Source organism: Ziziphus jujuba, chromosome 11, assembly GCF_031755915.1.
Source record: "Ziziphus jujuba cultivar Dongzao chromosome 11, ASM3175591v1".
Classification (NCBI taxonomy): Eukaryota; Viridiplantae; Streptophyta; class Magnoliopsida; order Rosales; family Rhamnaceae; genus Ziziphus; species Ziziphus jujuba.
Window position 1 is genome coordinate 13,881,700 of NC_083389.1, and position 23,044 is coordinate 13,904,743.

The 23,044-nt window shown below is 30.8% G+C and overlaps 1 protein-coding gene and 1 long non-coding RNA gene across 4 annotated transcripts; one reads left to right on the plus strand and one right to left on the minus strand.

Annotated features, from left to right (window-relative positions):
* Positions 1 to 8,900: 8,900 nt before the first annotated feature.
* LOC125419641 (uncharacterized) lies at positions 8,901 to 13,722 on the plus strand. 3 transcript variants are annotated; one of them, XR_007238510.2, is made up of 4 exons: positions 8,901 to 9,497; positions 10,278 to 10,527; positions 11,196 to 12,437; positions 13,388 to 13,722. It is a non-coding gene; the product is annotated as an uncharacterized LOC125419641 (long non-coding RNA). The 3 variants fall into 3 exon arrangements; XR_007238511.2 differs by having other exon boundaries at positions 8,913 to 9,497; positions 11,196 to 11,358; positions 12,328 to 13,722; XR_007238509.2 differs by having other exon boundaries at positions 8,914 to 9,497; positions 11,196 to 13,722.
* A 56-nt stretch (positions 13,723 to 13,778) lies between these two features.
* On the minus strand, positions 13,779 to 16,526 carry LOC107432707 (MDIS1-interacting receptor like kinase 2-like). The gene has a single exon (XM_048465712.2). The coding sequence runs from the start codon at positions 16,524 to 16,526 to the stop codon at positions 13,779 to 13,781; it is 2,748 nt and encodes a 915-aa protein (XP_048321669.2).
* Positions 16,527 to 23,044: the final 6,518 nt, after the last annotated feature.

The following is a 23,044-nucleotide window of genomic DNA, read 5'->3' on the forward strand; positions in this document are numbered from 1 at the left end:
ATGTTCCCATCTTTTGCGTGACACTTATGACAATTATCATGAGTCGTCAGTTGTTAAATTAGTATTTTAGTTTTAAATCATTAATTAATAATATTTAATATATCAAAATATTTCCACCTTTTACTTTATAAGATTTTGCTAAAAAATGTATGTAAGCTAATACATTTCCATATTTTAACCTATAAAATTTTGTTAAAAGTGCATACATATGAATGATATCAAACTTTGTATACATAATTGCATGTAATCTAAAATGTTTTGTAATGCAATCGTACAACGAATAACATATAATTTGTTACGTATGCATTTGACATTATACATATGCATGCATTTTATAGCAAAAATGTTATATATATATATAATTGATAATATCTTAAAGATTGGGAGACATGTGACATGGGTAAGCAAAATGTTACCCATATTTTCTCATTTATATTTAATTACGTTTTTAGTATAAAAAATAAGTTAAAATATTATCATATAAAACTAAATTTATTAATCAATGTGAATCCTATTTTTGTTGTTTAAATCATCTTATATTCTACCATAAATTGAGAGAAAGAGTGTATTCAAAAGACCAATTCTCATATGTATATATATAGGCTATTGATATTTAATTAAATATAATTCATAGTAATATATCTCATCAATTCTATACATGTAATTAATTGGAACCGATATTGTTGGGCATCTACGCCTAACTTAATTTTTATCTAGCTATGGACTTTGCTTCATAAAGAATATTGCAAATATATATAGATTGTTTTTTATTACTAGCACTTTTCTTATATAATACATACATGAATCATTAATTATGTAGTTAACTAGTTGAATATTTTAATTAGACTTGGAAATACTAAGTAGATCCGGCCTAACATGTGCATTTATTGTTTTGTTGGTTAAATTACAGATTATGTAAAAGTGGCACTCCAGGCAACAGGGTGAAACCCCCCCCTGCAGACCGCCGGCCGAAAGGGAGCAGTGGACCTGGCTCAATATCAGACGCAGAAAAGAAGAAAAGTACCGAGAAAGGTCGTGGCCCTCGAAAGTAGGCGGCTTCCAACAGTTATTTTATATATATATATATATATTGGGAATATTTTTTTGACCAAGATATTCGATAAAGATTTTTGATTACCATCTTAGCCATTGAATTGGTTTAATTTTATTCATGATTTATACATGGTTATATGGATTCATTCAACAGCCAAAATGGTAGTTATCAAAAATCTTTATCAAACCTTGGTACAAAAGAACAGATCTCTATATGCATTTACATAGTGAGATTCTTATCCACAATCATTGGACAAAATTGAAGTTCAAAAACAAAGCATGTGCTTATATGCATCTATTTTCCTTTTCATTAATAATTAACACATGCAAGCTATTCTTGGACTTCAACTTTAATCTAAGATCATGGATTAAAGAATTTTTATATGTGTGTGTGTATATATATATATATATATATTGACTTGCTATTTAATTATATAATATTGTACAAGTACTATATATAAATAAATAGTTGGAATATGTTATGTTATTTTTCTCTCCTTTGTAAGTGCGTGTAATTTCCAGGCATGAATGTGATTAATAAAAATTAAGCTTTTTAATTGGATATCGTAAAATAGTTTGCTATGCTTAATGGATGAATACCCATGTCGGTGAATTGTGATGAAGATGGAATTACTTTGGGTTAATTATATTTTAATATTGCATAGTTTAGAAAAAATTATACACTCAAATTTAAAATGTTTCAATTTTAATTCTTAAATTTCAATTTGTTTCCTTCAATTTCAAATTGTTTCAATTTTGTCCAATTGGATTTTTTGGCTAATGGTGATTAACGGTTATATTTAACCAACATTAAAATAGTATTTATTGCAATTTAGGCTCTCTAATTTTAATTTGTGACAATTTAAATCCTTTATTTTCAAACAAAGTAGTTTTTTAATATCTTTAAACCATCAATCACTGTTTGTCGAAAATTCGATTGAACAAAAATGAAACAATTGAAATTTGAAGAATTAAATTGAAACGTTTTAAATTTTAATTCAAAAATGCAACTTCTCCAAATTACAAAGTATTAAAGTACAGTTAACCAATTTCTTTTCTATGTTTCTAGATTGGCATGCATTTTTGTAAAATTCTAATGGTTAGGGCCATGAATAAATATTATGGCATATACAATAATTTTTGCCTTTTATCCTATATCTCAAATTTATAACCTTTCAATTATACGTGTTAATGCCTTCCTCACCAAGTTAATCTCATTTGATATTCTTATTTACGACATTGAAATGACATATGTATAATTTTGATATGATAAAAGCTGAGAACCTTTTAACAACTTACTAAGTGGGACATGCCATGTTAGTTGCCACATAGTAAATTTTTTTTAATCAATGTCAAAAAATTTGAATCAACCACTAAAAAGTAATTGTATATCTCATATATATTTTATGGGTTGTTTGTTATTTTTTGTCTTATCTTTCTTCAAATTAATATATATATATATAGATATATATATATATATATATTTGCTATTTATAATAGCCACTGTAATCAAAATATGTATACTTTTTTTCTCTTTAATAAAATAAAAATTTAAATTGAAAAATTATATTCTTTCCCATTTATGTATAAATAATTTTAAGCCCCAAAACTCTTTTTTTTTTCTTTTTTTTTTTCAAATGTTCATATTTTTAATTTTTAAAATTTTGCTTCTAGCTTCCAGCTGGCAGTTACATGTGATTTTTTTTAATAAAGATGCTGCATAAACTAAAAATTGTACTAAAATAAAATTCCTTAATAAAGTATTAAAATTTCCTTAAAAAATAAAAACATGAAAAATAAAAAAGTAACTAATCAATCTAAGAATGTTAAGTATCAAACCTCCATCTGGAGTGAAAAAAAAAATATATATATATATATATATATATATATATATATAAAGTAATTCTATGATGTGGATTTTCCACATCCAGATCATATAAAAAATCAATATTTTTTTATAAAAAAAAAAAAAATTACCAATTTTACTATATACACCGTTATAATATATATACAGTAAAATTGATGTTTTCTTTTTTTTTTGTTAAATATCGGCTGGGGACAGTTCACATTATAAAATATAAAATATAGGAAGGGAATGCTTACCAGTTCATAATGACAGGTCTATATGGATCCACATTTCTAAACCCAGTAACAATTTCTCCTCAAAACCCCGGCCCATTTCCTCCATGAAAGCGCCATTGTTCTGCATTTCTTTTACGTCCCATGTCATAATATTATTTAGCAATTAACAAGAAGCAGAAGCAAAACACCAAACACCAAACACCTATCTTTCAGAGAAGCAAAACATAATAATTCATTATGAAACTTAAAATCATCTCAGATTTAGGTAACTTGCATCTTTCCATTTTAATTTCAATTTAAAAAATGAGCAGATAAATGCAAGACTATGAAATTCCAACCCATAAAATTTGATCCCATACAAAATTTATAAGTGGGACTTGATATTCGCGATTTATGGGATTTTTTGTATTTTTAGGTGGTAGAAATGCATCAGTACTTGACATAGACAAATAAAAATATTTCTCCAAACCCATAAAGGAGGCTGTCTATGAGCTTATGCTTAATGTAATTATTTATACGGATTTTCATATACTTAATAATATATTCAAAAACTTCTATTGATTGAAATTAATTCTGTTTCCTATTTCACAGAGTTGATTGCATCAGAAAAGGAGGGAGGATTTTGAAGGTTTTGCATGGAGAGGATTCTCACAGCATTAGCAGCAACATTTCATTTAAAATAAGCAACATTTCTTTTTTGTTTGACAAAATATTTTCTACGTGCTTTCAACAAAGAAAAAAAAGAAAAAAACAAAAAGGATGAATTAGGATCAAAGGGCATCTTCATCCAACAATTGGTTACTTATTGTTGTTCAGTGAGGAAAGCCACTTTCTCAGGCCTCTCTTTCCATAAAACATGTAATTGGCCTCACTTTCCATGTATTATTTCATTTTATCTTATTTTTTTTCGTTTTTCATGTTTATAGTTTGACTTCCTTGCTTATTGTGTAAATTTTTTCTATTGTAAACTGTAGGATTACTCGTAATGTGTGTTTGCAAAGGTAAACAGAAGGCAAATTTTCATTTTACTCTTCCAAACTTGGGCACCTACTCTTCCTGCAGAAGAACACTTGAGATTAGGTGGATTTATGAACCAACCTCAGGTAATTTCCATTTTAACTTCTTCTTTCTTTTGTTTGTTTGTTTGTTTGTTTGTTTCCTTCTTCTTTTTTTTTTTATTTATTTATTTTTTTTATTTATTTATTTCCGGTCGTCTCCAATGGTTGTTCGCGAGGACCAGTCATCAGAATAACCTTGTTTATCAAGCAGATGTAAAGAAAAAGTATATTTATTCCAAGTCAGGTTACCAAGATGAGATGAGATGCATTTAATTCAGCACATTTCTTCCAAAGTTTCAGTGCTTCTGGTGTGTAAAAGATAATTTACCTTGAAGTTGGTGATTAACACATCCACGCAGCAGCACAGCACATCACGCATCTGATACATGTTTATTCCCAGTTGTGTAGCTGCTGGAGTCATGCTCCCCCCAAAATGCAATGTCCTCATCTGAAACAAATAAAAGCATGGACCAGACATCATTAGTTCTTAGAATGGCACATATAGTTGTTGCCAGTATGGAGAATAACTCGTTGCGATGACATGGTTTTTTATACCAGAAAGGAGCTAATAGATATGTCCTCACAAATTTAAAACCCAAGTTAGATGGATTAGGAGGCAAGACCCTCTTCCATGGCAGTTGGCACGGGGGAAGAGGATATGGGGCCCAGAGAGGTAGGTACTTTCATCAAACCTGCTTTTCCAATACTAACATCTAGCCCAAAGATGGGGGACAAGGTCCTAGGATTCATGCTAAATATGCAGGAAATCAAGGTCCACTAGTGATTGTTAATTCCACCAAAAGGAGTTGCTTAGGGGTAAGGAGCCCCCTAGTGAAGGAGAAATAAAGAAAAGAAGATGATGTTAATTTCCCATATGGCAGGTTGAAGAAAAAGTTGATTCTCTTCCAGTTATCATTCTATTCCACAAAGCTCGTTACTTTATACCAAACAAAATTCTTTACAAAGCAAAATTAAAAATAAATAAATAATTGGAAGCAATAACATGTGGAAAACCAACAAGGGCTGAGAAGACAAAACGGTGCTTCATAAGAAAACGTACATTTTCAATATGCCAATCACGTTGATAACTATGCTTGATTTCTGACATTGTCATAATCCTAAAGGAGAGATTTATGACGTATAAGGAGTGTTGCTAATCCTGTAGCTTATCTGATCTGGTTATCGTCATATTTAAGAATAATATATACCTGGTTAGAAATGGTCAAATAAGCCTTTGTTACGTTTCAGATGCCGATATACGTAGAACAATAGAAGTGTTCTTCTCTTCCTAAATACTAACAGTCAATCAAGACCTCACAACGTCGAAAAAATTATTCTCAATCATCATTTCTTGCGTCTGAAGAAAGAGGCAAATCAAGCTCTACTGTTTTAAGGGAAAGTTCGTGCTGCAGCGTGCTTAAGCATGACAAAGGAAGAGATCACAGACATTCACTAGGTGGTAAACTCGTACACATTTCCCAAAATAGATCCAAAAAAGAAGAAGGAGGTTTAAGGCAATATAGCTATATTCATTCCATTTGTAACAATGATAAAAGACCAGCAAGCAAGATTAATATCACAAAATTGTGTGATGGAAGAACTATACTCTCTCAAATAATGTGATATGGAAAAGTTAGACGCAATTGACTCTGTAATCATGATTTTGAGGTTGAAGCATGTTTTAAACAGCTTCTCGACTGGTATGATACTGTTAAGTGATATTTTTAGCCAGAAATTTTACAATGTCAACTGACTAGGATAGGGCAACATCTTTGTCTTTAGAATCAACTTCCAAAATTGTTGCAAGACATATCCTTTTATATCAATATGTTTAGCAAAGTTTGCATTGTTTTTTTCAACAAACTATCAGACAAAAGAAAAATGTTAGATCACATATGTATGAGTGTGTCATTGCTGCCCAAATCAAACATACGTAAACTAAATAGATCTTCCATCCTTAGAGCTTTCCCAATCAGCATTAGATTGACATATCTCAGCCAGTTATTTGCTTTTTATATAAGTCACACTCATATCAATTGATGTGGCCTTTATAATTATGAATCCTACAAATTGTTTCCCAGTGACCCACTTTCGGGGCTTCTCTAGCTGGACTAACTGAAAAGTTAATTGTTTGGTACAGTCACCGTTAAGTATATCACCTTTCCAACAAAGCTCATGTTTTTGTCAGTAAATTTGAATGATAACTTTTCACAAATAATTTCATTATTTGAGCTGTCAACCATACAAAACTTGGCAATGAGAAAATCAGACCACATGCTAAAAAAAAGGATTGAAGAAAAATTATTCTTAGGAAAGCTTCATATTTTTTGCACTCTAGAGTTATATGATGGCCTACCAAGCAGAGACTTCAAAATGGAAGATTGAAATCAAACCAAAAAAGAAAGGATAACTGTCACAGATTCAAATGACTAGCTTGGGGCAAAACTCTGTTTAAAAATTACATTTATGAAGGTAGACATCGTGTAAATTGTAACCAATTATTAAAATGATAGCTTAGCCAGAACCATGTTAATTTTTAGAGGAATAAAACCACAGACTACCAATCAGGTAAATAATTTGAAGCAAAATAGAACCCTCAAAGAAAGCAAAAGAAGAGACCATAAAGTTAAAAAGCCTAATAGAAAAAAAAATAAAAATAAAAAAAACCTTCTTTTCGGCTATCTTAAAAGGGGCACAGATTAACTTGATAATCTGTTCTGTTTAATGGACCTGCCCTTCTTCTACTACACCCAAATCAAGCCCATTGCTTGCTCTGTAAACTTTTACACATTTATATATATTTACATTCAAGGCGAACTCACAATATAGTCAAATTGACAATTGTAGTTTTATATCAGTAAACAAACGCCAATTTAGATTAAAGTAAATCCTGCAGAACTGATAGCAATGTTACCTAAGCTGCTGTAGCACTTATCTTGTTGTGATCGTTTTTTCAACAACTCATATCATTAGGAGAGTTGTTAGTGTGTGTATATATCATGTACTCTATCAAGCGATAGAATTAGCCAGAGAATATATCTTCAACAGTTTTCTTCCTTCACTTCAAAAACATCCAAACAGAGCAAAAATTAGACCAAACGCAAATTTTTCTAAAGTCCAAACGTGAAAATTCCACCTAAAATTTCACTTCCTCCACAAAATTCAAAACACGAATAGAGCTAGTGGAAATCAAACTGAGTACCTTCAAAGTGGAGCGAAGGCAGTGAATACTAGCAGAGTTGAGCATTTGGTGTAAGCCATCGATGATCAAAGCTCTGTGATCATAACTGACATTTGAATCAGCTGCGACCAGCGCTAAAGGTGAATTGTCAAACTCAAATATGCACATTGAAGCCATCCACAAGCTCTTTCTCCACCATTTTCTCTCTCTCTCTCTCTCTCTCTCTAAAACCTGTAAGTAATTAAATTTTTCATTGAGATTTTTTTTTTTTTTTGTTTCCATCTACTAAAGTTAATGTAGTTAGCTTAGTTCAGTAGTTGTTAGTATTAATTAATTGTTATTAACCTTGTTAATTTTCTATAAATTTAAAAAGGAAAAAAATATAATAATACTAAATAGAACATAGTTTAAAATTGTATTCATTTTAGTTTTTTTTTTCTTTGTATTTGTAATTAATTAATATATCTAACAAACACTAATTACTATTAATTAACACAAATAAACTATTAAAATAAAAAATTACATATCATTTAGGAAAAAAAAAAAAGACAAACAAAAACAAAAATTGAACATGTTAAAGTTTCAATAGAGACATAAATGCCCATGAGAGAAACTATGTTATAACCCAAAAAAATGATTTAAATACACAATGTAAAAGAATTTTGTATGATTCTTTAAACAAAATGATATCTTTTTAAGATATCATACTGGTTTTATTTTTAAATGGATTATTAAAATAGAAATAAGAATAATATTATGTAAATCCTATTCTACAACCATAATAAGATAATTTTAAAAATAAAATAATTCTACAAAGAAATATACAAGTCCATCTTACACAAAATATGTAGTAAATTTACATATACTTTATCAATAGATAGCACATATCAAAATTATTCAATTTAATTTATTCTATTTTTATATCATTAAATATTTAAAAAATAATTAAAAATTAAAAAATTTATCATTAAATTTTATTTGATAAAATAATTTATTAAATATCAATAATATTTATGAATTTTTTTCATAATTTTTAAAAAAAAAATTTATAAATATTTTAAAAATTTTTATAAAAATTTTAAAAAAAATTATATGAAAATTTTTTTAAAATTTTTAAAAAATTTTTTATTAAAATTTTGAAAATTTTCATAGAATATTTTTAAACTAAATTATTGAAAATATTTTGGCAGAAATTTTTGTAAAAATTTTAATAAATATTATAAAAATTATATCCATCCAATTTAAAAGTAAAATTTATTTTTAATTTTTTTTAAAATTTAAAATTTAAAATAATATCGACTGAAATTTCAACTATTTAAAATTTTGAGTCAAGCCTGCTTAGTGACTTATCTAATTAAGTCAAGTCAGTAAAAAATGCATGTTAGATTGTAACAAATTCATCATGATAAAATTTATTTACATTTATAAATTGTAATCAAAGATTAAGTAAATTAATCACTAATATTTCAATGGATTATTATTTTTTCCCCGAAAAAGAGTTATACAAATTCCTAAAATAAAATAAAACAGCAGCGAATTAATCTGTTATTTTTTCATTTTCCTCAGTTTCTCGCTAAACCCACACGACCTCCCAAAATTCTAGCTTGCTTGCCTTTTACTGCGGCAATCGCCGTGCCTTCTTCTTCTTCTTCTTCTTCAACCGCGCCGCCACTTCTCTGAGCCCCCATTAACGAAACTGTCAATCCCCAATACCCCACGAACCCAATCAATGATTCAGCAAAACCCATCCGATCCCACCCATGTCTGCTCTGTTCAAAGGCTCCTCTTTCTGTCTCTCTCTTCCCGAGAACTCTATCCGTGTCGCCTCAATCTTTAAAACGCCATAGCAAACCCAGAAAGCCTCTGGATGTTCTGTTCAAAGGGGCAGTACAGCGAAAGAGAAAAAGTGCAGCGAGAATTCTCAAGGTCGGAGGAGGAGCATTTACGATGTGGAATTGTTTGTTTCATCTGTACAAAGAAGGCTACTTCAGGGATGCAAATTTCTTGCGCAGGAGTAGTAATGGTTATTTGGATTTTAGCTGTTTCGAGGATAGCAATGGCCGTGCATTTATAAAGTTTGCTGTCGAAAAAGTTTCCCAAAGACAATTAGGAAATGGCCAAAAGTAAGCAAATTGTTTATTTGTTTTTTCTTCAGATTAAGCTTACTTGCTTTATATGCTTCCGTTTCTTGTTTCTGTTTGGAGGGTGGTTAAGAGATTTAAGCACCTTCTTTTTAGAATTGAATATTTACTCATTGGTGAGTAAAATCCTTTGTGGTTGAATGGGATTGTTTTCTTAGATACTCTTATTAAGGGCTTTCGAGTTTTCCATCTATTAAAACTTCTGCCAAAGAGAGGATTGGATCTAGAAAAATACATATTGTGGAGCCTGTAGACTATGAAATGACACCAGATCAGGCTGAAGTTCTGCTCTCACCATGATCCCTGACAATAATAAACTCTGAACATCGTACCAGTGTAAAGAGCCTAGCAAAAGAGTTTTCCATAAGGTAGATCAGTAATCTGGCAGGGCCGACAATTCGGTTGAACAGTGCTATCAGCAACTTATTTCTTTGTTGCTTTGTTGCATGAGTTGTGTCAACTATTCAATGTGCTGTTTTGTTTCTTGCTGCTAGTAGGTTTCTTTCTTTTTGGGTAATTGAGACTTTCCTGACTCTTGGTTGCTCTTTCCAATGTGTTAAACTTGGATTTTGGATTATCAAATGGGTTTCAGGCAGGAGTGCCTTTTCTGCTAAAAGATTGCGTAGTTTTTTTGAAATTGGAGAGAAACTGTAAGAAAATCTTTCAGTTTCTCTTCCCCTCCAAGTCCCATAAACTTTGATTTGACTTAGGTGCTCTATTTGAATACCATAAAAATCCTGGTTTCTCTGCATTTGTCATCAGGTTTGTAGTAAACGTGTGCTAAAACATTTGTGCAAGTGTGTGAATCAGAATGTTTGGAGGGCCAAACATCAAGAATTGAATTTGACAGATGCTGTGAATGAAATCACTTTGTGTGCTTTTGATGCTGTGCCTTCGCTGCTGGTTGTGCCTGATGAACTAAAAGCTTCTACTGGTGAGTTGCTTAAAGAGGTGTTGAAGCTTAGTCAAACAATTTCATAAAGCCAGTTCATTGTGTTCACAAATTGCTCAGGTAATTAAGGACAATTGCTATGATTAATACTTAAGCTATATTTTGTTTTTCATTGTTGAAGTTTTTTTTTTTTTTTTTTTTTTCCTTTGGTGATTTTCATTCTTCATATAGAATTTTTAATGAGAAGAAACCCATTGTTGTAATTGAGGACAAGTCAAGAAAATTTTTTTATGAGATATTAGTTGATCCAAATGTCGGATGAATCCAAGAATACTGCATATGGTAATGGCTGTGACTCTGGCCATATTCTCAAGACAAACTTGCTTTTGCATTCCAGTATGGACCAATATCTTTTATATTCTTTTTTCTAATTCTCTAGTTAAGAATTGCATGCAAATATTTCACTTTCTTTATGTAATCTCGGCTTTTACTTTTTCATGCTAATGACTTGATCTGCAAGTTTTTAAACTTTTCTCTCTTACAATAATCGCAGCTATAGCTAGAGAAAAATGTATAACTTGTCAATTAAAATGTGTCATATAAAATGATGAAACTACATTAATTTTGTTTAGAAAGAGTGAATCTTATTAATAAAGAAATATTCATTACTTTAATGTTCCATCTTTTGACACTGTACTAAATGATTGTGTTTTAGATGATAATTATTAATGGAATTAAGACGTAGGCTAATAACATAAACATATGTTGTTTTGTTGGTTTAATTACAGAGCATGCCATAAACCTCCCGATAAGGATATCTGCAAGGTCACCCCGGTGGAAAAACTAACAGCACTAGGCCTCTAAGGGCAGCAAAATTCTGGTACTCCGGGAGGGACGAGATGGATTCTGTTGCAAGTTCAAAATCTGGAAATAATGGCACCATTGTTGAAGGTGTGTGTATAACTTTGACTTGCTATATATTTATATGTTACTATTATACAACTAGCTATTTATAAATTGTATGTATAGTCTCTCTCCTCCCTCTCTCTATCTCTCTCTCTCTCTCTCTCTCTTCCCCCCCCCCCCCCCCCCCCCCCCCCCCCTCTCCCCGAGCTTTCATGCATGACTGTGTAGTAGCAATTAATCTTTAGGCCTCAGGAAGAGTAGCAATTTCTGTATAATTAGAGGTCTCTCAAAAGTAGTGAGTTTGGGATAAAGATGGATAATATTTCTCCATCTGGTTCAGCGTATGCATCTTTTTATTTGATGGAAAGTCATTGATCTAAGAAGTCCTTAAACAGAATTTGTTGAACAACTGGTGTTGATGATGTTGACAGAGATAAGATGAGATCTCTAGGATGCTTTCTCATGATCAGTTAAAATAACTAACATTTTTCTTAAATTAACATTTCAGTAACTGTAAGTGATACACATGTTTTTCTTAAATTTGAATTGAGAATATTCTATATTCTTGAACAAAAAAAATCTTAATTGTAAGAAGCTACACAATTTGGTTCTCACCGATGTTGATAATTCATCTAAGAATTTGTTAATCTTGGTCTAAATCAAGGCAGGCGGAATTGCAAGGCACGTACTTTTGCTTGTGTATTATGGTTTTAGGTGAACTGCTTGATGAACGTTGGAGGCTATATATATGTGTGTGTGTGTGTGTAGCAACATTTTCATTAGAAATATATTTAAATTTCTGGGTTTGATCCAGACTGTGGCAATCTATTTATCAGAAACAGAAAAACAATACCTTACTCATGAAGCGATGACATGATTTTAAAAAAATAATTAAAAAAAAAAAAAATGAAGAATTGCAAATCTTCAGTATGCCAAAGAGTCGGGATCGAACAGTTTCTTTAATGTAACTGTATGGAGGGGCTTTGATAATGATGATGGTAATAAAATTGACAGCTTCTCAGAAACTTGCTTCATAGTTGTGCGAAAGTGTTGAATTTGATGCAGGCATGAAAATGCTGTCTCTGCAGTGCAGACAGCTTGGTCTTCTAATTGCTTCAATGGAGGTGAGAGACACTCATCTAGCACATCCTTAAGTAGGTTATTGTTGATCAATAAATTAGTTTCATATATAGTAAATATTACATTGTTAAATGATTGTGAGTCACAAAACCAAACATAGTGCATATTAAAAAAAAAAAAAAAAAAATTATATCCAGGGAAAAAAAATAAATTGTTGTATCTTATCGATCGCACTGTTAGTACTCAAGCAATATAAAAGTTAAATTGAAAAAAGAGAAGAAATTCAACAATTTCAGTTCAAGTGATGAATATATACCCATTTCTTCTTGTTAAAAATCAACAATTTGGTTTTTAAAGATGTTGATTATTCATTCAAGAATTTGTTAGTCTTGGTTTAAATCAAAACAGGGGAATTGCACGGCAAGTAATCATGCTGGTGTGGCTTTGTAGTTATCTAATTGAATATTAACAGTGTGGCTACTTGTAGTGAGCTGACGGTGTGTTGCATTTGTCGCTCTCGATTAATTATAAATCAGACACAGCTTTGAGGATATGGTCGTGAGCATGTATTATAAGAGATATTAACATTGGTAGTTTTGAGAATTTTCAGTAAACCGCTATGAGGATAGGAGGCTATTTATTAATATATAACCTTCTTTTATCAGCTATTTTATCAACATTTTGATTAGAAATATATTTGGATTTGTGTGTTTGATACGGAATATGAAAATCTATATTAGAAACAGAAAAACAATACCAAGCAACGACATGGAAGAGGGGAAAAAAAAAAAAAAAAAAAAAAAAAACTGAAGAATTTGAAATTCTTCAGTATATCAGAGTTTCGGGATCAAACAGTTTCTCTAATGTAATTGCATGAAAGGGCTCTGATGATGGTGATGGTAATAAAATTGATAGCTTCTGAGAAACTTGCTTCATAGTTGGCCGAAGCTGTGGAATTTGATGCAGGCATGAAAATGCTATTTCTGCAATGCAGACAACTTGGTCTTCTAAGTGCTTCCATGGAGGTGAGAGACGTTCATCTAATACATCCTTAAGTAGAATCTGATCAGCGACCGCTAATGGAGATGTTGACAGAGACGAGATGAGATCTCCTGGATGCTTTCCCATAATCACTTCCAATGTCACAATTCCGAAGCTGTACACATCACTCTTTTCATTTACTTCCATTGTATAAGAAAGCTCTGCAGATAATATATGTTCAAGTTAGTAATCTTTTGCTAATTTTTTTTTTTTTTAAATGTATCATTTCTGTAATTAAAATGTTATAAATGGAATGGAGACAATATGAGCTAGCCTGGTTGCAACTGAGTAACAAAAGAAGCATTCTGGTTGCAACAGAGTAACAAAAGATGCATTGTGGATCACTATTGAAAGCCAAGTTGTTGGAGAAACTTACCTGGAGCTGAGTATCCAAAAGTTCCTGCAAATGAAGTCCAATTTGATGAGCCGGGATGCAAATTTATAGCTGAACCAAAGTCAGAAATACAAGCTTCATATTCTGCATCCAACAGAACATTCTTGCTTGATATGTCTCTATGAACTATAGCAGGACAACACTCGTGGTGCAAATAGGAGATGGCATTGGCTAAACCTATGACACTATTCACTCTTGTAGTCCACCCCAATTCCTTCGCCTTTACATTATCTCTTAGTATCTTAAATAAGCTTCCCCTTTCCATGAACTCATACACCAAAAACGAGTATCTAGTATGCGAACAAAATCCAAAAAGCTTAATGATATTTCTGTGGCGTACTTTTGTCAACATGCTAGTCTCACTATCAAAAGCTTCCTTACTGGCCCGCCCACCATTTTCATGGAACTTTTTCACTGCAACAACTTGACCGGTTGACAACAGTGTTTTATAAACACTTCCATTCCCTCCAACCCCAATGCAATATTTGGGGTCAAAGTTCTCTGTGGCTTCAACTATTTCTTCATGAACCCTTTTCCCATCATGATTCCATGCTGCAAAGAAAATTTCAGTTTTTATTTCCTTTGGTTGTTCATCCACAATCTTCTCTCCTTTTTGGCGACTAAAAAGTATCCCAGCAATGATTAACAAAACAATTATAGTGCCAGAGATAGACACTATAACTGAAATTACAACAGGAATGATGTTTTTCTTTCCGCGAACAGGACATGACTTCAAACTAGTGTTGTTGCCGCACAAGCCTTTATTATTTTGCAGTGCTGCTGCTGGGGCCTCGGTGAAGGCTTTGATGTCTGGGAGAGGTCCATATAATTGATTGAAAGATACATCAATAGATGACAAGCTTTCCATTTCTTTGAACTTGGATGGTATTAAGCCAGAGAGCATATTGTGAGACAGGTTAAATGTTTCCAACAACTTCAACTCATGCAGCTCCTCAGGCAAGCCTCCTGCAAGAAAATTGTGACTTACATCCAGAGTTAGGAGAGATTCCAAACGCCCAATCTGGAATGGAACATTCCCACTTAGTCTGTTCATTCTCAAGTTCAAGTGCCTCAGTTTTGAGCACTGTCCCAAATGAACAGGGATCGATCCATTTAGTTTGTTGGATGCAAGTTCCAGGATCTCAAGGTTTGACAACAATCCAATTTCTGCAGGAACTTGCCCAGAAATTGTATTGTTGTTCAAGTTGAGCTCGAATAAGAATTTTAGATGTCCCAACTCGTTTGGAATTTTCCCTTCTAGAAGATTGGAAGAGAGGTCAAGTACACGCAACTCGGTAGCTTTCCCAAGTCCAGGATGTAGCTCACCTGAAACTTTATTGTTCGAGAGGTTCAACAAAGTGAGTTTATGACATTGTCCCCAGTTTCCGCCAATCTTTCCCACAAATTTGTTGTTGCTTAAGTCAATACGGCTTAAGTTTGGGTATATCCCGAACTCTTCTGATATATTTCCTGTTAGCAAATTACATTCAAGTGAAACTGCGGCCAAAGTACTGCAATTTCTCAAGGTTTTTGGAATGGAACCTCTAAAATTGTTACGGGCTGCTACAAACCATGTAAGCTTTCCATTGAGACAAATATTTTCGGGAAGGAATCCAGACAAGTTGTTGCTGTCAAATTGCAGCGTCTCCAGCTCGGTAAGATTGTTCAATAATACTTGAGGAATGGAACCATTCAAGTAGTTGTCCGCTAAACTTAAGAATGTAAGGTTTTTGAGCTTCCCAATGGATGCAGGGATTGACCCAACAAGATAGTTGTCATCAAAGGAGAGACTAACAAGAGATTCAAGTTGTCCTACTTCTTGAGGGATGTATCCATTTATATGGTTTCGGCCGAGGTTTAGCATGGTTAACATGCTCAAGTTTCCAATGGATACAGGGATTGAGCCAGTCACTTGGGTTGCATACAAAGAAAGAACATCGAGAGATCTAAGTTGTCCTATTTCTTGTGGGATGCATCCAGAAATATTGTTCTCACCAAGGCTTAGTGTGGTTAACATGGTCAGGTTTCCAATGGATACAGGGATTGAACCAGTCAGATGGTTTTTTTCCAAAACAAGCTTAACGAGAGATTTAAGCTGTCCGATTTCTTGAGGGATGGATCCGGAAATTTCATTGCCATCCAGAAAAAGGTATTCTAAACTTGTTAATAGCCGTATTCCAGATGGAATATATCCGGATAGATGATTTCGACCCAAGTCAAGGTAGGTGAGCCTAGAAAGCTCACTAATATGGGATGGGATACCTCCATAAAGGCTGTTGTTATATAGATCAAGGGTGAGTAAGTTGGGAAATGATGAGAAGCTGAAGTTATCAAGCGTACCTTGAAGATGACTGCTGCTAATGTTTATACCAACAACACTTCCTGCCTTGTTACAAGTGATTCCAAACCATTTGCAGGGGCTGCCACCTCCAATATTGAAGTTGTAAGAAGAATTTGTTGAAGATGATGACGAGTTCTGAGGAGGTAGAGGACTCCATGAGCGTAGAAGAACAGAATCTGTTGGACTATCAAGGCCGTCCTTCCATTTGAGAAGGGCCTCCATTTCCTTTCCTTCTTGTGCAATTGCTTCTGAAAAGGAAGGAGCCAGAAAAATGATGATGATGATGATGATAACAGAAGTGAATAAGACTAACCTTCCAATCTTCTTGGTGATTAACATCTTGAGTAATGGTTCCATATTTAGATAATGATGGATGGAAAAAAGGTTGAGGAAGACTAATATTTGCAAATTACTTCCTTAACCGTGGATTCTTCCAAAACTTTATTATATAGTTTGAAGGTATAATGGTCTTCATGCTCCAAAACAGAGCTAAAAAAAATAAAAATAAAAATAAAAGCTTGTGGTCTAGAGTCGAGAGTGGTTCACAAAAATTAATCTGTTGGATAGCCCATGCCAATATTATTCTTCATTAAATATTATATTCATAACCCCATTTGATAACTGAAAAGATAGAAAGGATTATTTTATTATATTTTTTAATATGAAAATTGGAATTTTATAGATCAATTAGAAACACTTCTTTCACAACTACCGCAAAATTATGATTAATATATAGGGAAAGAAAATATTTCTAGAGAGTGTTATGTATACTGTTATTAATATAAAAAGACTAATCTAATATTATATATATTTATTTGAAACAGAGAGAAGGAATGGAATTCAATTTTTTTCTGAGTCCTTCTTTAATAAGAAAAGATAAGAGGGTGTCTATGACTACTTTAGTTGTAATGCAGCTAAATAATTTTGACTGTTAACTAATGATGTGCTGAAGCTACTAATTAGTTGGTCAAGTAAATGATTTTAAATTCATCCGTGGGAATTTCGTATTATTTCTGTACTTTAATGGTGTTTAATGGTCGTACTTGACTTTTTAAGTCCACCATATTTAAATTAATGACTTTTTGTTGATACCTTGCCGAAGCAGCCGTCGTATTATTTAACTATTTCTATATCAGAAAGAATGCTCAGCAAAGTATGTTTAAACAACCTTATTTGGTGAATGTCTCTTGCTCAATATTATGTTTAAACAACCTAATTTGGTGAATGTCTCTTGCTATACCTTGTGGCTATGGTTTTTCCATATACCTTGTGTTTGTAGTCGATGTTTGTTGATTTTCTAGTAAGTATGGCACCACAGTGCTATGGCGAAGGCTTTTAGCAAGACTTCTGATTAAATTAGTATTAGAGGACGATTTTTGATTGAGACTGACTGTGATTCTTAATCCGTGAAGGGCTTAGATCTGTTCTTTAGCTTAAGTTTGGGTCCTTTTGGGTTCTTCTTGTTTGAGAACTAAGTTAGATCACCTTGGATCATGTAAAGCTTCAAAAGTGTACCTGATCACAAATTCAATAATACCACAACAACAATCTAGGAGCATAGCAAAGTGAAAGAACACATAAATAAAAGAGAGTGAGAGCAAAATCCCTAACAAGTTCTGAAAAGCATTTTTAACAACCCATAAATGATTTATTTTGGAAATAAATAAAGGAATATAATTGTTTATAGAGAAAGATTGTATTTAGCAAAAAAAGCATTTTGAAGAAAAGTTGTAGAGATGCATAAAACATAAGCAAGTTTATTGAGTTGAAGAGGAAAAGTCTTGAGAAGCCCAAAGACCAGATCCTCCCCCCACTTTTAGTGAAAAACATTTTTATTTAGATAGACCAACCTCTCAACTCTCCTTCCTCATTTTATCCAAAAACAACATTATAACCTGGCGGATCTTTATAAGACTTTACTTTTCTAAAGCATACTTTTGAACAACTTATGGACAATAAACATGGTCTTTCCTTTTGGTAAAGCCCACTGGTTCACCCTCAAAGAAGAAAGAATGATTTAACTTGAAATAACAAAGATCACCTTAAAGTATGGTTAGCGTTGGATTACCCAAAGGAAACAAGAAACTTTGATAGAAAGGTTGGTTTATGGGAGATCGTGAGCACATTTGTTTATCCTCACTATGAGAAACCACTCCTCACTCCTTTTGAAAATTTACTTATTCAAGGACTCCCGCTTGTAAAAGTTGCTCAAGATGGTAACATGTAAACTAGCTAGCAAGTAAATGAAAATATTATAAAACAAATTTCAAGCTTAATAACTTTTTGGGCTTGTTTAAAAGAAATGGGCCGTCAATAAAAACTACTCAGAGCCTCATATCATTTGTTTTTAATCATTAGCTATCAGACACTCCTAAATGGACCAGCCTGATACAAAACAAATGGGTTAACCCCTATTATGACTTTGTGTCAACCATTCCAGTCCCCATTTATGGGCCTAATTAAAGTAGTTTGGGTCTACTCGCCACTTTAATTTGGGTTGAATTAGTTATTGGGCATATTAGATTTACGATAACAAATTTGACCATTAAAAATTAGGAAACCAAAGCCAAACCAAAGAGGATTATAAACAGAGATTTGTAAATTATTGGAAGGGACTTTTGGGATGGCGGGAAACCCAGGAAAATGTGCAAGGAGACATGGAATGGAGAAAAGATGAAATCCGAAAATGGAATTTGATCATTGTTCTTCAAATTCTCTAGTTTCTTATCCTTCTTTCTCAATACCATATAATATGTTTAGAATTTTATTTAATTTCATGATGTTCTAAATTCTAAATTTCTTTTCTAAGGCTATGATGTAGCCAGATTATAATTACTTGAATTACTTTCTAATTTCAATGAATTGATGTTTTATTGCATATTTATGTTAGGTGTTTTATTATGCCCCTAATGTTTGTGATTGTTTGGCCATCAATTGTATAATTCATGATTTGATTTGAGACTGGGAAGTGATAGTTGAATTAGATCTTAAGAAATGCATATGATTATGATAAACTATAGATATGAGATTTTATAAAACATAGTTGACATGTTTATTGAGTTCTAATAAATTCATAGTAATGTGGAAATAAATAGCAACAAAACACAAATATATTTGGACAACACCACTCAAAGCAAGAAGAAATTAGCACATTAGTACACATATACACTTCAAACGGAGGAAGGTCTCAGCAAAGTACAAGCAACGGAGGAGAGAACTTGTTTTTTCAATATAAACTTTCAACACCTGATTTTTATATATATATTTATTTATTATTATTATTATTAGTATTATTATTATTTTTAATGCACCAGACGGGATGGCTTTCACACCATCAAGGGGTAGATTTTTCTAGAACTTAATTTTGACCTTACATTTGTCCATATCTTTTGCCATTCGACAAAGTTAAGTTAACTAGAGTTAAATTTACACACCCACGGTAATTTTTGTTTAGTGAAGGAAAACACATTGATATTAACAAATATTATTTAATATCATATTTATAGTTACTTTTTAATAAATTTTAATATATTATCGTATTAAATTCAAATTCCCTGGAAAAGACGTACATCCAAGCTAATGCCTCTCCTCGTGAAGAAATAGACGCCTTGACTTATACTCTTGCCTTTTAAAATAATGATCCCTAGCATTTTCCTTTTTTTTTTTTTTTTTTTTTTATTATATACAATTACAGTGAAAACAAACTTATCTTAACCGCATTTTGGATAACAGTAAAATTAATAGAAATCTAATTTTTTTTCAAAAAGTGATATATTTTTTTTTAAATATTTATTGTAAGGTGGAAAAATATGGATTTGGAAAATTAGATTTTCATTAATATAGAAAAATATATGAAAAAGTTGTTTCATCTATAAAATATGTCATTTTGAAAATCTTAGACAAAATAATTTTATATTTTTTTAAAATACATATTGTCCTTAATTTATTATATAATATTAAATTTAATTACTTATAAGATCTAATTTTCTTATTACTCACTAGACATATCAAAAAAAAAATTAATTTTCAGAAAACTAAATCGTAGGAACTAAATCCAGAAATCAATTTGCTTCTCAACTTTTACATTTTACAAACTAAACCTAAAAGAAATATCTCTTTTATCTCTTCATTACACTCTACAAAATGACAAAATAAAAAATACATTTATATCCAAAATGAGTAAAGATGAGTAGAGTTTTAAAAAATTTCTATAATTTTTTTATATGTACAAATGAGAAGTAAATTGTGTTCTTAATTAAAAAAATGATAAATAAATTGTGGTATGTGCTTTTATAAATCATTCATCCTTTGAAAAATTTCAACATGTATATATCTAACACAGAAATTATTTAAAACTTAAAATTTTGGATTGCTTTATTATTACAAGTACGTTTCAAATGAACTTTGATTATATTCTGTTAATGTACCTTCTCTTTTTACTATCTAATCTTATCAGTACGATTTTCGATTCCACAATGTTAGAAAAAGTTCATATTAATTTTATAACCATAATCTTTGAAAAGAGAAATAAAATATTTATGGCAAGTTTTTATGCTCTAAATTACTGTAAAGACCTAGACGTCAATATGATATATATATATATATATAGCGTTTTACGTGTAAGTACAATGATTTATACGTTTTTTTGTAATATATATTTTTTAAAAAAGAAAAAAACTTATGCTCAGTAATGCGACATATATTAAAATGTTTATCAAAATTATTTATTAAATAATACTTATTAAAATATTATTAATTAACATAGTTATATAATTTAAACATGAAAAAGTAAATTTTTAAATTAATAAATGAATTAAAAAAATAATTAAATATTATCATATCATCTACTACATCATTTAGTAAAAAAATTTGATCAACATTTTGGTAAAGCTAGCATTGTTATTATACAAAAGGGTTAATTACACTTTAGTATCCCATACTTTGATCATTTTGTAAATTTGGCTTTTAAATTTAAAATGTTTCATATTAGATCCTCAATTTATAATTTATTTCATATTTCAATTTCCAGACTAACTAACAAAAGGTTTAAAAATTTAGTAGTTTTATCATTGATCAAATTTTTTTTTCCCTCATATTGGTATTCAATTGAAAAAACTAATTAATTTTCTCAATATAAATTTTTTATTAGTCAATTTGATAATTGAGGGCCTAATATAAAATAAATTATAAATTCAGGATCCAATATGAAACATTTCAAATTTAAATATTCAATGTGCAATTATACTAAAGTACAAGATACTAAAATGCAATTAATTTTATGTAAAAATTATATATATTGTTTCACATAAAATATTAATATCATATGATGATATTTTTTTAATTAGTTTAATAATATTGATGAAAAATAAAAAATAAAAAATTTAAAGCTTTGCCCCCACAACCTAGAAATCTTGACTCCGCCCCTAATTGATGGAGTCTACTTTGGCTGGCTGCTAATAAACTAGTGCATTGAATATACAGATTTGTTTACTTTCGTCTCTTCTTCAACTACCATTTTATCTAATTTAATCACCCACCTAATTAATTGACAATTACAGTAACTAGTTTATAATTTTTTCTATTTTTATTTTTCAAGTACGTGTTTGTTTTTCTCGGCAACTTGATAATATTGAAGTAATCATGCACATACAATGTAATAATAATAAGAAGAAGAATAAAAGGAGGAAGAAGAAGAAGGAATTTAAAGGCATCATGAACATGCATTCATGAAGCTCAGTGATATTTACCCAAAAAAAGAAGTTGAGTGATAAGATATTGGACCCAAGTTAAGAAAGGAATGTATCTATATATGTTCCCCAATGTTATGTTTCTTTCTTTTTCTTTTCTTTTTTTTTTCTTTTTTCTTTTTCAATCAATCATTTATTAATATGTGACAAGCTCGGAACATTCATTGTTGGCCATGTGGAAATAATTGAGCCCTTCCCCTTACGGCATACATGTTTGGATAAAAATAAAGTTAGTGAGAATCTAATTTTTTTAGAAAAGTCATAATTTTATTTTGTGGATCCAAATAATTAGATTTCCACTTATGTAGGAAAATATGTGGAAAAGTTGTTCCCACATATGTAGATGTCATTTTGAGAATCTTAAAGAAAATAGTTTCGAAATTTTTTTAAAATACATATTTATCCTTAATTTATTATACAATATTAAATTTAATTACGAATTCCAACTTTTCTATTACTTATCAAATAAATCAAGAGAAAAATTAATTCTCAGAGAACTAAATCCTGAAAATCATTTTCCCTCTCAACTTTGACACTTCTTAAACTGGACCTTAAAACTAACTTTTTTTTTTTTTTTCCTAGGCAACCAAAATTTTAAAATATATTATGTATACAGCAGCCATTGGTAGGCTGGTTGTGAGATTTAAAAGGTGTTGGGCCCTTAAATTGAAAGATATTAAAAGGGTGAGAGAAAATTATGTAATATGTGCAAGATAAAATCATTTAACCACCAAAATATGGCCTTCATGCATGGAACAATAAGAAAATTATGGTTGTTGATGTATTTGGATAATTATAAAGAATTTAAAGATATTAATTATTAACTAGGAATAGGAAAAAACTAAAAAAATGATTATTTTTTAAAAAAATATTAATATTTACCTTTTTAGACGTTTAAATGAAATCTAAACTTTTGAGGACAAAAAATATATATATATATTATTTTAAAAATTATTTAATATAATATGAATATATAAAATTAATATTCGTTTCGAAGTCCGGATAATAAAAACATCCAAACAAATATTGGTACTATAAATAAACTATATATATATATATATATTACATATACTTATTAATTTTAGGGCCCGACCTAAGTATAGTCTTTTTTTTTTTTGACCTAAGGAT